The sequence below is a fragment of the Pteronotus mesoamericanus genome, unplaced genomic scaffold (genome assembly GCF_021234165.1).
Source record: "Pteronotus mesoamericanus isolate MK-2021 breed Mesoamerican mustached bat unplaced genomic scaffold, CSHL_Meso_final contig_20, whole genome shotgun sequence".
In the NCBI taxonomy this organism is placed as follows: Eukaryota; Metazoa; Chordata; class Mammalia; order Chiroptera; family Mormoopidae; genus Pteronotus; species Pteronotus mesoamericanus.
In genome coordinates, this window is record NW_026555085.1 from 11679488 (window position 1) to 11696045 (window position 16558).

General features: G+C 50.2%; 2 protein-coding genes across 5 annotated transcripts in view; one reads left to right on the forward strand and one right to left on the reverse strand.

The window, feature by feature from the left end:
- The first annotated feature begins 8 nt into the window (after positions 1-8).
- BYSL (bystin like) lies at positions 9-9492 on the forward strand. Its single transcript, XM_054569351.1, has 7 exons — positions 9-632; positions 3702-3864; positions 6039-6177; positions 6504-6637; positions 7224-7384; positions 7554-7656; positions 8081-9492. Exons 1-7 carry the CDS (start codon positions 368-370, stop codon positions 8424-8426), a joined length of 1311 nt encoding a protein of 436 aa, XP_054425326.1. The 5' UTR covers positions 9-367; the 3' UTR covers positions 8427-9492.
- A 134-nt stretch (positions 9493-9626) lies between these two features.
- The window catches only part of CCND3 (cyclin D3), an 84964-nt gene continuing 78032 nt past the window's right edge, over positions 9627-16558 (reverse strand). For 2 of the 4 annotated variants that reach the window (XM_054569354.1, XM_054569352.1), the window contains 4 exons: positions 15480-15695; positions 12487-12646; positions 11833-11969; positions 9627-11334 (listed from right to left, as the gene is read on the reverse strand). In XM_054569354.1, coding sequence (XP_054425329.1) covers positions 11167-11334; positions 11833-11969; positions 12487-12646; positions 15480-15650 — 636 coding nt within the window. In that variant the 5' untranslated portion in view covers positions 15651-15695 and the 3' untranslated portion in view covers positions 9627-11166. The remainder of the gene's footprint in view (positions 11335-11832; positions 11970-12486; positions 12647-15479; positions 15696-16558) is intronic. The other 2 variants (XM_054569355.1, XM_054569353.1) reach the window with 1 other exon arrangement.

Here is a 16558-nt window from a genome sequence, read left to right on the forward strand (position 1 = left end):
TGGAGGTGCTGCGGAAATTACGTAAAAACAGAGCGCCCAGTCGACGCGCCGCAAGGAACAGAGGCATGTCTAGGCGCCACCTCGGTGACACCTCTACTGGTATCAGCCGGCTTGCAACACCCTGGGCGGAAATCCACAATCCTTAAAGAAGCCAACGTTAAATGCAGTAAGTTTATTTGGGAGTCTAGCTGCAGGACAGTGAGCTCTCAGAATGTAGGGCGTAGCTGATGGCACTCCTGGCCTCCGAACGGTAGGCGGCGCTGTGAGCTCTGTGTGGTCTCTTGGGAGCTGGGAGTTCACAGCACAAGCGCACTTAAGAGTTCTCCGTGCCCACGTGGGAACTTTCCCGGCAACTTTTTCGAGAAAAATGCCCAAATTCAAGGTGGCTCGCGGAGCGAAGGGTCAGGAAAAACACGCGCCCCTTGCCGAGCAGATTCTGGCTGGCGACGCGGTGCGGGCAGGGGTCCGTGAAAAGCGGCGGGGTCGCGGAACCGAGGAAGATGAAGAGTATGTAGGGCCCCGGTTGACCCGACGGATTTTGCAGCAAGCTCGGCAGCAGCAGGAGGAGCTCGAGGCCGAGCATGGGACTAGGGGCAGGCCCGCGGCGCCACGGGAGCGCATCACGCGGCTGGGTGAGTGTTGGGGAATACCTTGGGATAAAGAGAGGGTGGGAGGCATAGTACTTCTTTACAAAGGTACTGGAATGGGAGACCCAGCCCTGGAGCGGATTTGGGATAGCGAGCGCCCTCCACTCCCACTTCTAGCTTTAAGCCCTGCCTTCTAGGTACCCCTGAAATTAGTCCAACAGGAAGAGATACTCACACCACCAAGTTTTAGTATTTACTCATTCGTTCTATAAGTACTTACGGGCTTCTGCTCGTAGTTCTTACTGTGCTATGAGTTCAGAAGGTTTGGATAAAGAAGTAAGCACGGTAGATATATTCCTGACCTCAGGATTTTACAGTCTAGTTCAGGAGAGAGTAGACAATAGACAATGCGAACAGTACGTTCCACGATAAAGTATAGGTAGTTTTGAGAACAATAGTATTGATCTTGGGGGTCAGCCTCCCCAAATTGCATGACCTTTGTGCTGAGACCTGAAAAAACGAGTGTGGAGTGCCCTGAGCAGAAATAACAATATTGTGTAGGGGCCAGAGAGGGAAAGGAAGTAAGTAAAAAAAAATGATCAACATTTCCTCATTAGGGTGGGAATGTTGACCTCCCTACTTCCCTTGATCCATATGTCAGCTCTCCTTCCTTTGTCCTAGCAGGGTAAAACATTGATCTCCTGACTAAATATCTTTACTTGGCTTCTCAGACATCACATTCCTGTTACTATTTTTTCACCTCTCAGTATCCTTTGCTGGCTCCCCTTTGATCCCCAGCCTCTTACTGAAGTGCCACAGAGTTCAGTCCTTGGACCTCTTCACTCACTTCTCTGGTGCTGTCATCAGTTCCATGGTTTAAATACCACCTGTTTGGTGACTGCTCCCAACTTCATATTCTAGCCTTGATTTCTTCCACGAAACCTAGATTCTTCAGTTGCCTCTTTGGCATCTCCAGTTTGAAGTCTAATAGACATTTCAAATTTAACATGTCCAAAATGACCAACTCACCAAACCTGCCCCTCCATCGTCCTCATTTCAGTTAATTGCATGATATCTTTCCATTTGCTTCAGACTAAAACCTTGGACTTCTTTCTCATTCCACATCTGATCTTTTGGGAGATCTTGTTGACTTTACCTTCAGACTATATCCAGAATCATACCACGTCTCACCACCTTGGAACGCCATCCTCTGCAGCCCACCACGATCTCTCTCACCTGGGTTATGGCCGTAGCCTCCTCGTTAATGTGCCATATTCCCCACAGTCCACTCTCAACAGCTAGAGGATTACAGTGGTTTGCAAAGTTCTGTATGATCTGCTTTCATTGCCAGTCCCAACTTCTACTTTCCCCTTTTCACTCCACCCGTATAAGCTTACACATGGCAAGTTAGAATCTTTGCTCTGGTTGCTCCTTGTGTCCTCATGCACCTGTAGGCATACTCCCGCATTTCTTCACCTCAGAGAGGCCTGACTGCTTCACCAAAAATTGCAACACCCCCACTCCTGTCTCCACAGTCCCAACTTTTCTGCTCTGCCCTATTGCTTTTGTCATAGCACTTGTCTTCTAACATATTATGTGTTCCATTGCTTGTTTTTCCCCACTAAAACAAAAGCTCTATAAGGGCAAAAGGTTTTGATTTCTCTTGTTCACTAATATATCTCTAGCACCCAGACCTGTGTCTCATATATAGTAGGCACTTACTGTTTGCCGAGTGAGTGGATTAATGAATGATGGTGAGGTGTGTAGAAGCCAAATCTGCAAAAGACTCGGAGGCTGTTCCCAGAATTTAAAGCTATCATAAGGACAACGGAAAACTATTGGAGAATATGGAGACCAGTTAGGGGATTGTTGAATTAATCCAGGCAAGAGAAGATGCAGATCTTAGGGTTAGCGCTGTGAAGGATTTGAAAGATATTCTATGAGGTAGAATTGAATAGAACTTGGTATTTAATTGGATGTTGGGGTTGAGGGCAGGGGGTGACACAGGCTTGCCTCCCAGCTTCTGGCTTAGCATTGGGTAGATCGTTGTGACGTGTGCTTAGATGTAGAACACAGTGAGTAGTGTAAGACCTAGGTGGAAAAAAGTGAATTTGGTTGATGATATGTGACATTTGAAGTGCCTGTGGGTCGTGCAAGAGCGGCTGTACAGGTGGCAGCAGGAGTTACAGTCTGGAATGAAGGGACATCTATCTGCAAGTACAGATTTGGAGGTTATTAGCATGTGGAAACAAAACACTTGCACCACCCCCTGCCCCTTTTAGCTTTTATCACACACTGCCTCTGTTGATGACCTGTTCACATGCAGCATTTTATCTCCTTGATTGGAGTATTGCATCACTTACCAGATGCCCAACCAGCTGTTAGCCGTCTGTTAATCAGTTATTCAAATGGCTGGTCTATTGAAATCTGAACTGCACTTCCTGGCCTCAAGGCCTTCCACAATCTGGCTTCACTTTACCCATCCAGCCTTATTTCTTGCTACAGCCTAAAAGACACTCTCGTAACCAGGCCCTTTTGCCAGTGTTGTAACTCAGGTTTGGAATATGTTCCACCAGCTCCTGTGCTCCCTGTTCAGAGCCTACCCAGCCTCTGCACTTACCTTCTAAGTGCCTATGGTATATACTCTCTTTACCATTCATTTGGCATATAATCAAGCCCAACCACATATGTAGGATACAGATGAAGAATGCACAGTCTAGATCCAGACGACCTGTCACAGGCAAATTACCTAACTTCTTTCTGTGCTTTAGTATTCCTATCTGAAACTGGGTATAATAATAGGACCTACTTGGGGTTGTGATGGTTATATACAATGTTTAGAACAGTTCCTGCTAGAAGACTGAGTATAGTGTGTTAACTGATATATTGGCATTGCTATCTCATTGGCATATTTTATTGGTATATATATATATTTTCCTTCTCAAGATCGTAAGCCCCCGGTGCAAGAAGGTAGTGTGTGCACCACTCTCACTGCATGTATCTGTATCTGTTACAAGCACACATGAGGCCTATACTGTCCATGGTGGTTAAATTGACCTCTAAATCCCTCACCCACCGTTTACCTCTCTCATCCATTTCATCTCCCCTCTCTAGGTCCAGGAGTGCCGCAAGATGGATCAGATGACGAGGATGAAGAGTGGCCCACCCTGGAGAAGGCTGCCACAGTGACCGGGGTGGGCCACCATGCAGAGGTGGTCGTGGATCCTGAGGATGAGCGTGCCATTGAGATGTTCATGAATAAAAACCCTCCTGCCAGGTAGGGCTGGCATGGCCTGGAATTTGGGGTAGTGGGTCCTGGTAGCAACTTCCCCCAGGGAAGCATATGCCCGAGCGGAGTTTTGGTTTCCTACCTTTGGGAAGGGCCTGAGCATTGCTAGTTGTGGAGAACCACCTTAAGAAAATTGACCCGTCCTCAAAGGACCATTCTGAGTGAGAATGACACAGACACAAAATACCTCCTCCCACTCTGTCCACTGTTCTACAGCTGCTCGGATTACCTGGGGAAACAGCTCCCCAACCTTTTTATGTTTCTAGGGCGATGTATCCCATTGCATTTGCTCTTGGCATGCTCAGTTTTCCTAGCGGTAACCTTAATCTCCTTAGCCAAATCTCTTTCCTACCCTAAGCTTCATTTTATTCAGGACTTTTCAGCCTTAGCACTGTTGGCATTTTGGGCTGGATAAATCTTTTTTGTGGAGGCTGTCCTGGGCAATGTAGGATGTTTAGCAGCATCCCTGACTTCTACCCACTAGGCACCAGTAGTGGCCTTCCCCCAAGTTACGAGAACCGAAAATGTCTCAGGCATTGACAAATGTCTCTTAGGGGGCAAATTCACCCCCAGGTAGAATCACTAATTTATTTCCATCTATAAGAAATGCTGGCTGTAAAACTTGCAGGCATTTAAGCTCCTGTGGTCAAACGTGGATTTTGGCCCAGGGCAGGGGAGTCTGGGATAAGGGCTCTCAAGTAGTTCATTCTGACCCTGTGATATTAACATGACATGTTCTTGTTTCTTTAGGCTATTTTGGGTTAATGCATCTCTCATTGCTAATAATACAGTGAAAAGATGGGGAGCCTGAATGATAAGGTCTGTGGTAGTTTATTTGAGAGCACAGAATGAAGAAATGAGTTCCTTTCCCAGATTGATGCCCGGCAACTGAAATAGACGGCACGGAGTGTGTACTTAGACTTGTGTGCTTGTCCCGCCAGAGAGCCTCTCAGTGTCTTAAACTCCTTTCCAACACTCATCTGACAAGCTTTGCGGAATGGTTTTCCAGCTTGCAGTGAAGAGAAGAATAAAGCTACAGAAACAGGGACTCCTGACAGTCTTAAGAAGTGACCACTGGCATCTTCAGAAAGCGGGTCTAGACCCATGTGAACTCTTCAGTCAGAGGCTGTTTAGTTGGGAGGCATGTTGTAGTGTCCTCTAAAGCACCGGAACACCTGGGGTTTGACCCTTGTCCCCGACTTGAGAGCTGTGAGACCTTGGGTGCATTATTCACCTGAGTATGTGTTCCCATGTCAAATAAGGGGAACAACACCTCACATAGGTGTTGCATGGACTGTGTAAGATAACATTTGGGAAGTCCTGTACTCAGTGCCTGGCCTTGAGGAGACCCCCAGAAAACAGGAGCTGTTTTAAATATACTCAATTCTGAAGAAGCCATTCTTATACCAAAAGCTTAGTGTAATGAGAGTTCTGGCTTATCACAATAAAAGTTATGTTTGATATACTCTTTAATGAGGCTGAGAAAAATATTGTTAATCTTAGAACTACTTCCATTAAAGTAAAGTGATGGAAAGTTTGTGCTCTGGTCTTTTTCTAAATGAACCCAGCTACTTGAAATCTTAGTGTATAACTAAGATAAAACTGGCATTCTTGAGAGGTCAGACCAGGGTTTTGTGATTGGGAAGACCTCAGCATATTGCCAGTATATGAGGGGTGTGTCTGCAATAGGCAACACTCATGACATATTTATGTACATACAATAATTCATTTAATCCTGACATTAACTTTATGAGGTAGGTACAGTTATTATTACCGTGTTTTACAGATGAGGAAACTGAGGCATAGAGAGGCAAAATAGCATGCCCAAGGTCATACAGAGTATGGGAAAGGTTATGGCCCATGCAGGGTATGGGTTATATAGGAGTGCGAAAGCCAGGATTTAAACCCAGGCAGACTGACTTCAGAGTCCAGGTTCTTAACCTCCGCACGACTGTCCGTTTCATCCTAAGTTGAATGACTTTCAGGTCATTTGCGCCCTGCGGCGATCCTGTGTTGGGTGGACAGGCCCAGAGGGGAACTGAGGTCACATATCCTAGCAAGATGACAGGTTCATTGAAGCTCACAAGGGACCGTGTGTGGACTGTGACCACAGCATTTCCACCCACTTCCCTCCCTTTCCCTCTGTACCCCCTTAACTTCAGGCGCACCCTGGCTGACATCATCATGGAGAAGCTAACTGAGAAGCAGACGGAAGTCGAGACAGTCATGTCCGAGGTGACAGGCTTTCCTGTGCCCCAGCTGGACCCCCGGGTCCTGGAGGTCTACAGAGGAGTCCGGGAGGTAAGAGCCCGAATCCTCTCACAGGGGCAGTGGTTCCTTAAGATTTTGGATGCTCGCGTGTCATACACAGAAGACCTGGTGGCTGAAACAGCATTAAGTCATAGTGTCTGAGTTCAGAGTCCTGCTCTATCACTTAGTGACTTGGGGGCCGTGGGTAAGTTTCTCGACTCTGGTCTCAGTTTCCCTGTCTGGAAAATGAGGATGATAGTAGCATCCTCTTACACGGTGGTTGTGAGGATTGAGTGGGTGAACGTGTGACAAGCGCCCGGCAAGCAGTATACAAGTGTATGTTAACAGCAGAGGTGGTTTTGTTCGCTCATCCCCAGGTGTTATCTAAGTACCGCAGTGGGAAGCTGCCCAAGGCATTTAAGATCATCCCTGCACTCTCCAACTGGGAGCAGATCCTCTACGTCACGGAGCCCGAGGCCTGGACTGCTGCTGCCATGTACCAAGCCACAAGGTAGAGTAGATGGGGGTTCGAGTGGCCTTATGTCTCTAGGTAAGGGTTGGGGTGTGGAAAGGTCAGGTTTCTGTCCCCTTTGCCATTTCACTTTAACTTGGCCCCAGAGCTGTCTTTTGCGCTTATTTATATCATCATTTTCCAGCTTTTTCTGTTTCATGTTTTGTGGCCAAGTCCCTGTGGAGACTCTCCTGTGATGAGTTTCTAGGGAAGAGGCTTATAACTACAGGGCTACAACCTTGGTTTGTCAGACTGACCTCAGAAACCTGTGGCTCCCCAGGTGCGCTCAGGTCCCTCGAAGGGTAGAGAAGACCCATCATGGGGAGAGGAGGGTGAACAGCTGCGTAATCATCAGTTCGGGAGTGCTCTAGCTCTCTGTGTCCATTCACCTGTTTGGATATCTCTTGTAACCCCTCCTGTTTCCTCTAATCTGACATGGATATCGCATGCCCACGACTAACACACTCCCACATACCCCTCAAATCTCTTGCGTACACCATTTACAGTGAGACTTAAAGGGCCAGTTCCAGACTATCAAGTGACCTGGGACCTCCCTGCTGCTGCACCCCCCCCCCCCCCCCCATAGGATTTTCGCCTCTAATCTGAAGGAACGCATGGCCCAGCGCTTCTACAACCTTGTCCTGCTCCCCCGGGTACGAGATGACATTGCTGAATACAAACGACTAAATTTCCATCTCTACATGGCACTCAAGAAGGCCCTGTTCAAGCCTGGGGCCTGGTTTAAAGGTGAGAACCCAGGAGGCAGCTAGGGAAGGGAGGGGCTGGAGCTCCTGCGGTGAAAGCATTAAGCTGGACTGGAAGGACCTCTGTCCCTGCAGTAGGCAGGGGTCCTTCCTGCTATACCTCCTTTTTCTCACCTTGGGCTCAAGGTGACTGCCCTTCTGACCCTCCCCAGGGATCCTGATTCCACTGTGTGAGTCGGGCACCTGTACCCTCCGGGAAGCCATCATCGTGGGTAGCATCATCGCCAAATGCTCCATCCCGGTGCTGCACTCCAGGTAGTGTTGGTGGGGAAGGAGGATGACTACTCAGTGGAATCACCAGAACTTACACTAGATTGTGAATTCCCCAAGAATAGGGCCTGAGTGTCTGACACATGGTAGGTGCTCAGTAAATGGTTGAGTGAACGAATAGAGAATATGGGAAGAAAATAGGCTAAGGGTAGAAATGTTGAGATAATTGGACATATTCTAGTCGAATACTGACGAGCAGTCTGAGTCGGAAGTAGAGATTTGTGATGAATTAGCACAGAGATAACTGGAGTGCAGGGAGGATGATCAATGAAGACTGCATAGGTGAGAAGGTGGCCCGAGCTGGCTCTCTTAGGAATCGTAGGGGCCAGCAAGGGAGAAGGGGGGAAAAGCAGAGAGGGAACAGAGCCTCTCCAACATTTCCCCACTACTAATCCCACCTTCCTGCCAGTGCGGCCATGCTGAAAATCGCCGAGATGGAATACAGCGGTGCCAACAGCATCTTCTTGCGACTGCTGCTGGATAAGAAGTATGCACTGCCCTACCGGGTGCTGGACGCGCTGGTCTTCCACTTCCTGAGGTTCCGGACGGAGAAGCGCGAACTGCCTGTGCTCTGGCACCAGTGTCTCCTGACTTTGGTCCAGCGCTATAAGGCAGACCTGGCCACAGAGCAGAAAGAGGCCCTCCTGGAACTGCTCCGGCTGCAGCCCCATCCACTGCTGTCCCCTGAGATCAGGCGTGAGCTTCACAGTGCAGTACCCCGAGATGTGGAAGATGTTCCCATCATCATGGACTGAGGAGACAGTCACTCATCCTGGTCTGAGGGGCGTGGGAGGACCACAGGATCCTTGTTTGGTGACTAAAGGTGACACAGTCTTTACAGCTGAAGACCCACATTTGGGTAGTGATGGCTCATGGGTATCTGTGATTCCCCAGTACCTGACAGGGAGGACTGAGGGTCTGGCTGGCCGCCTCGTCCAATCTAGGCCATTGTTCCTGCTCAGCTCTGGAACCTCTTTGAGTACTTTTCTTTCGGGCTGTTGTGTCACGTCACTGGGATGTGTATAAAAAACTAGTTATTTATTGACCTTCTGTGTTTTAATGTGATTAGTGGAGATTTCTGCTTTCCCTCTTTAATCTGGAGGGATTACTCTGTAGGTTCCTGTCTAGGAGTGAATTCTTACCCAGTTTAGGCAGGAACCCCTCCCCATCCTTATTCTGCCATCTTGTTTCTCCAGGTTGTACCCAGCGTTAGCCCCTAGGGGGCACAGTCTCTGCCTTTCCCCAATGCTTTAGGAGAATGCTAGCAACCAGGAGGTTGTTCAAAAGATGGTGTCTCAGCTGTGGATGGATGAGCTAGAGAAAGCCCCTAGAGGAAAGTGGAAATACAGAGGCCAGACAGGTCAGAGAATTATGCTGGTTGGGCCCAGATCTGGGCCGCCATCAGACAAGTTCACTTTCTAACTTGGCTGGTGAGCGTCAGACCAGAGGTTGGCAAACTAGGATCTTATGGCCTATGAACTAAGGCTGGTTTTTACATTTTGTAATGGGTGGAAATTTTTTAAAACTCTTTTGTGATAGGTGAGAATTACATGAAATTCAGATATCACTGTCCATAGTTTTACTGGCACACAGCCACTCCCATCTGTTTACGTGTTTTCTGTGGCTGCTAGCACGCTGCAGTAACAGTGCAATTCTGTAACCCTTCTTTGCCTTTGAAAAATGTGAATCTCTCCCAATCCAGTTAATGTATTTGGGGACCATATGGTCATAAGGCAAATAATCACATTTATTTATGTGTAGTTTTGTCCGTGAGAAACACCATGTGAAATCAGAAAACCACACCCAGCTGAACCAAACAAGATACACACAATGCATGCATCTCTGACATGTGGGTTGGGAGTCACACCCACATCTGGCGTTACAGCCCACCTTCCACTTCCTTCCGACCTCTGCTTCCACAAGCATACTTAAGGTGTTTTTTATAAAATAAGGCCTTTTTTCATTTTCACCAGTAGCTTTATTGATTTGGATATTTTGAGTATGTCAGCTATCTCCTATGTGGTATAATGTTGATTGTAATCAGTTAATCTCGATTTGATCACTATCAACTGCAACTGGTCTCCCTGACCTTGGAGCAGCATCCAGTGAGAAATCTCCAGCATGAAACTTTACAGGTCATTTCTGACACGTTCAATCAGACACAGCATCTTCTCCATAACCTGCACAAATATTTTTGCCTTCCAGTTGCATTTTTACCTTGAAATAATAAAGCATAATATGCTGAAAATGTTGCTTATTTTTTCCATCTTCAATATTAAAATGGCCACATAAAAATTCACCAATTTGGTAAGTTTTTTAAAAAATGCACACTGATACAACAGCTGTCACAAGTCTAATAAAATTGTTTAAAATGAAGTTGAGATGACTAAGCACTACTAGCCATCTTACAAAATAACATTTTGGCCAACCCAATATTTGTTTCTTCATTTAGTGTATAAAACCCTTTTTAAAAATCATCCTTGAGTGTTGTGCCTTGAGCCCATACATAAACTCCTGTAGGTTTTATTAATGCAGTTTTGCATAGTGTGTGGGTTTTTGGGAATGCATGTGTTCCATTAAAGTAGAACTGACCATATGCAGGGCAGGCAAGCCTGACGCTTACAAGCCCAAAATATTTACACTCTGCCCTATTACAGTGAAGGCTTGATGAGGCCATTGATTTCTGCCTGCTATATATCATGCAGTTTAGAAAAGGGCTTTACCCACACCACCATCCAATCCAAGAAGCCAAGGTGAATTTGAGTTGTATTCAATGAAATTAATAAATTAAAACTTCCTTCAGCACTGACACCCCCCCCTACCGCCCCAATCACATAGGAGAAGCTGGGTGGAAAGCAAAGCAAGGAGGAATTGGTTGATTCTTGAACCTCTGACAGAGGCCCAGGCTCCTCCCTCTAGGAGCAGCTGTGAGCATGGATTATGCAGGGCTCTCCAAAGTGTGTTGAGAAGACCTGTCTAGACTGTGTCCCCTCAATGTCAGAAATTTCTTCAGAAAGACCCCAATCCAAATGCATTAACTGAAGAAGGTGCAGCACCTTTATAAGGCACCAGGGCATTTTGGCAGTTGAGAACATGAAAGCCCCAGAGATCAAGGGGCCTCAAAAAGGATTGCTACTGCATATATTTTACCTACTTCAGTTTTGTCTCTGACCAGCCTGACCCACCCTTGGCCAGGGAAGGAGCTGAGCTGGGCAGAGCCAGGGAGAAGGAGGGGCCTGACTAGCCACCCAACGTGGCTGGCCGGGCTGCTTAGTGCACACTGCAGGAATAGGTAGGGCCTGCCCCCTCTATTTAGCGAACGGAAAATAGGAAGGAGCCCCCTCAGACATCAGTTGTGGCAGATACAGCGGCGTTCATTCCTGCAGGAAGGGAGGGGGGTGGAGGATACAGCGTCATTCATTCCTGCAGGCAGGGAGGGGATGGCAGTGTCCCCTCCTCTGCTGTCAGTGGCCACTAGAGGGGGCCTCTCCGGGGCTACAGATGGATGGCTGTGACGTCTGTGGGAGTGCTGGTCTGGCTGGGCCCCTGGCTGCTGGAGCCCCTGGGGGCTTTGGGTGCTGGGCTGGGGGAGGTCTGGGCGGCTTCCCTGAGGCTCTCCCTGAGTGCTGCTTCAATCTGCTCCTGACAGGCCCGCAGGCAGTCCTGGAAACAAAGGGGAACGCTGAGAAGGGACTGCTGGGTGAGGTAGAGGAAGGTCTCCCTGGAGCTAAAGGTCCACTCCCCACCCCCACCATAGTATCTGGTAGCAGGTGCTGGGGATGGACACCTCCCAGTACCCTGGGAAGTCTGGGGAGGTTAGGTCACAGCCCAGCCCCAGGAATCAGCCTTTAATTCTCAGAAACTGGCAAGAGGATGTGGCAAGAGAGTGTGAGAGCAGCCCTGCATCTGACACCAAACCCCCACCCCGACTCCTGCACATCATTTAGCAGAAAAGGCACCAGGAATGGTACCCTTCAACCCACCCAAGACTACTTGCTGTCCACACCAAGGCAGGAGATGGAAGGCCACAGAAGCCTGAAGGGCGGGGCCCGTGAAATCGGCAATGGGCACCAGGACTAACTGGACGCCTCCCTCTGCTGGAGGCTCAAGGAATAGCGGTGCCTCATGAAGTAACAGGCTGCCCCCCAGCCCAGCACTCACCACTTCAGTGCCTGTGATCCCTGCCAGCAGCTCCGTGAGCTCATCTCCGGATATGGAGCAGGCACCCAGGCCTTGCACTGCGGCCCCAATGCTGCCTGTGGCGATCATAGACGGTGGGTACATGGCAAAGGTATAATCTTGGAAAGAAGGAGAGAGGACCGTGAGACAAGGGGAACATCAAGACTGATGGCCAGGACTTACTTCCTATTCCTCAGAAAATGCCAGGCAGTATAAATAGAGCAGGGGCATACTGGAAAATGCCAGCAGCGAGCAGTGTAAGACAGGGGCCAGGGAGAAAGGTGGGAAAGGTCCTCTCCTAGAGTGGGTCAGGGGGAACAGCAGACTTGTCCGGGGTAGTCCTTAAGTGATCCTGGCCAGGAACCGGAGAGCGAGTCTCTTTCTGGTGTGGAAACAAAGCTAGGGTCAAGAGGCCTGGCTTCTCTCTAAGCCCTCAGAGTCCCCACCTGCATATGTCCTGGAGTCTCTTAAGATTCCATGTAGCTCTGTGTTTTCTGTATTGAAACTGGGGGCTCAGAGGAGATATGATTTTCACAAATTCTGAAAAGCATATAAAACCAGAATCTCCTAGTTACCTCTGACCCTTCAAAGTCTTGATTTTCCTGATTTGGCAAAAATGCACCTAGAGATAATTACCTGTGGCACAGAGAGCCAAAAAGGTCTGAGCATGCTTTTTGACCAAGGCCTGTCGGTCACTGGGCAGAGAGAGCCGGTGCAGAATCAGGGCCAGGAAATCATGGGCAATCACGGCAGCCAGGTCCCACTTGAGCTTCCCCAGGACCAGCACCTCCCAGTCCTGGAGGTTGGAAAAGAGGATGGAGTCAGTGGCTGAAGCAGGGAAGGTAATAAAGCAGAAGGAAGCCCATTCAAACTTGAAGGTCGACTCCTGTCCTGCTTCTGGGTTTAGGGACTGGCACTGTGGAATGGGAGTCCAGGGAAGAGAAAAGCTGGGCATTTGCTTTGAGCACCTATTCATCATTTACTAGGTGCCAGACTACATGCTGTCCATGAATTGTCTTTTAATCCTGTTTGGTTCTTTTGGGGGCCAATAATGTGAGCCTTCTAACTTCATCCAGGGCTCTGAGCATTTCTCCAAGCCAGGATTGAAAGAAAAGACTGCAGCAACAGATATACCTGCATCTCCATGAACCTGAGGCTCCAAGAATTTGTAAAAGGGAAAAATCACCACTAGCCTCTCCTCCAGCTCTGCATCCCAGCCAAGTCTTTGCTTCTTGAAGAAACGAGTGAGCATGAGCCACTGAACCAGCCCTGAGGTTCCTCAAAGGGGAGGTTGCCCAACCCAACCCACATCCCCTTGGTGGGACATTAGGGTTGGGTCCTGAGATATAGCACCCCAGTCCACCCCCTTTTGCTGGAACCCTTAGTGCCTAGTGCCATTTGAGTCTCAGATGTGGAGGCCAACCCAAACAGCATGGTTCTGGATGATTCCTGAGAGACCAAACTCTATCTCCACCTGCCCAAGCATGCATACCCCTGCTGGGTCCCAGAGAGAGACTGAAAGCCCCGCCCCAATCCACTCATCTGGGGTTCCCAGCACTGGCCCCATTTCTGTGTTGCACACATGAGGATTTCTTCATTGTTTTATCTCAGGAAGGAACTCATGGGTTTGACCCCTTGCTGAGGCAGAAATGGCAACCCCACCCAAACTCTCCCAGGCCCCCGCCTAGGTGTCATCCTCCCAAATCAGCCCCAAGCCTCTCACAGGGCCCCACAGAAAAGAGCCTGGCCTGGAGCCAAAAGAAGTTGAGCAGAAAAGCTAGCATTCTACTCCTGGTGCTTTTCTCGGTGGCCAAACTCCTAACTCAAAAGTGAACAGAAAGGTGACTGCCTGGAAGGCAACCTGGAGTGGGGCTCACCCTGTAGGGAGGCATAGGGTCCTGTGAGAGGGAAGGTGGCCACCCTTCCCTGTATCCAGGCCACCCCTGAGAATCTCAGCCCAAGTTTGGCAGCCCTAGAGGGGAACAGTTGCTGTGGCTGGCAGCTTCCGTCATATCGCCAGCCTTTAAGGCCACCTGGGCTAGCCAGCAGACCCAGATTCTCCTCATCCACTTCAGTGCTGCTGAGGCAGGACCCTTCCGTCCTCCTCTGGGCCTCAGCCTTCTCTGCCTCACAAGCATTTGGACTGAAGTTCTCTGAGGTCCCTTCTGACTCTGACCTTCTAGGAAGCCATCTGCACGCACCACCCCCAGCTCAGGCAGAGGGAGTCGGGGAAAGAGAACTTTTTGCTGTTCTGAAAAATTTCCCTCACACAAAGGCACACATACCATCCCAATCTTTTCACATAAAGAAGTCCCCTTTTACCTTCCAGCCCAAACCCCTCCAAAAACATGTTGCTTTCTGGCCCTGGAAACCATCTCCACCTTCAGACTTGCCAAAAACTACCAGATTCATCACAAAGAGCTGTGGGGCCTCCCAGATTCCCAACTCCGGCCTCTTACTCCCATCTCTGAGAGCTACTTGGCAGGAAGAGGAATCCTGTTCCTGGACAAGCAGCAGTCGGGGGCCCCAGTACCCTGGCTTCCCAGCCAGCCAATCACAGCCGCGTGCATGCTGCCCTCCTCCCAGGGAGATGGGGCCCAGAGACTCCTCTCAGGGTCAGGAAGACTTGGCAGTGTAGAGCAAGGGTGAGGAAGGTACCCACTCACCCGCCCTCTCCCCCAGGACCCCCAGGAGATGATCTGCACATCCCAACAAGCTCTTCCAGATCTAAGCAGCTCCCCCACCTCCTCTCCAGGCTTTGGGAAAAGAGAACCGGTGACTTTCCTGCCCTACCTCGGAAGAATCCACCCCAAGTTCCCAGCAAGAGGCCCTGGGAGCCACTTCCCAAACCACAGTAGTGACAGCAGCTCCCCACAGAATTATGAAAGACCTTGGTCAGAGTGGGCGGGCCAGGGGAGGGGGCATCATTATCACATCGGAAGCAGCTGCTAGCTCAGCTCCCCGTCTGTCCCTCAGCTCTGGCCTTTGGCTAAGGGAAAGGGAGAGATGATTCCACCAGGCCTGAAGCAGCTGCTCAAGTTCCTCAGAGTGAGGATTAGGAAGGAGCTGTCTCTTCTGGGATATAAGAGGAAGGAAATAAGGTGGGATGAATGAAACTCCTTGGCCTTCCTTAGAGCAATCAGGGCTGGGCTTTAATCTGCTCTGGGAGGCTTTTCAATCACAAAGTCCACACTGGGATAAAGACTCACCCAAAGCAGTCCCCCTCCCCCACATGAAAGCACATTCCACTCACCCACTCCAGTGGGGGTGTGCAGGCATGTCCTGCTGCTGCCAATAAATAACTCATGATGGTTGTGTAAACCCAGAGGCAAAGTATTAGTGAGTGTAGACATGCAGTTTGACTTGTTGCTATCTGGGGGAAAGACCAAGGAGTGGCACCCCCTGGAGGTCAGGAGAAGGGGAGTTAGTTCAGGCTGGTAGCTTAAGCCTGGGCTGGTGTGGGGGCTACTCTAACCATCACAGCACACTGCCCCATCTTTTATCCAAATATATAGCCTCTTTGGCCCTGAGCCCTCCCCAGGGGGCAAAAAGCCTCTGAGGTGCTTTCCTTTTCCTCGGTTAAGTGAGGAGGCCGGCTAGGTTGGGGGTGGGAGGAGTTATGCACGCACCCGCATCTGGCGGGGAGAGACAGCGTGGTCGGTGTAGATGCACAATTTTTCGATGGTCAGAGGAGTAGTCTCCCGCAACTTGGAGGCTAGCAGCATGCACACCGCCCCCAGGAGCTGCAACTGCGCCTTGGGGGTGGGGACACAGGACAGGTAGCGATCCAGGTAGTTCATGGCCAGGGGGAAGACTTCCTCCTCACAGCGCTGCTCCTCACACACCTGGGGGGAGGACACACAGTCACTTCTGGGCAGGAGCCTGGGAAGCACAGCAACACTAAAGGTGAAAGGAGGGGCGCTGAAGGGAAGTGGGACGGGGAGCAAAAAAAATGGGCAGGGGGAAAATATGCTTACAGTGACAAGGACTAAGACGGGGGATGCTCTTTCCCCAAGGTGACTACCCCTCCCCGCCAACTTCCTCAGCGTTGCTTCCTCCCCCCCTCCAATGTGGGGCGGGGGGCGGGGGCGGCGAGGGGTAAGCCAGAGGCTCCCTTACTTAAGGACTCAACACTGAGACTCCCCTTCCCCGTGGTGATGTCCAAGAGTCATCCAGGGTGTCCAAAGAGGGGGGACCTTACCCCCATTACCATCACCCACGCACACACCCAAGAGGAAGGGAGGAGACTCCTGCCTCTGCCTCCCGCACTTTTCATTTCCCTGACCGCCGGAACAGCGCGCGCGCCACCCCCACCGCCTATCCCCGCCAGAACCTCGCGACAGACACAGGAACCGGCTCGGGGCGGGGGCGGCCGAGCCCAGGGTTTTCCAGGCGCCCTCTCCTAAGGAGACGGGGCGGGGAAGGGAAGCAGGAGACGCCAGAGAAGCCGGAGGGGAGAAGGTGGACCCTGTCCCGCTTTCCTGGCCGGAAGAAAGAATTAGTTAGGGTGCCAAACCACTGGCAGTCAAGAGTCGGGGTTGGGGAAGGGAAAGAAAAAGGGACACCAAGGACGCGGCCGCTTAGGGTGCCCAGTGAAAGAAAGGTCAGGCCCAGGGGTCTGGGACACTGAAGCATCTCGCCGATTGTTGCTGAGACCAGGATATCCCAACAGGGCGGCCCTAGGAGGTCCGCAGCCCGGGACGCAGGG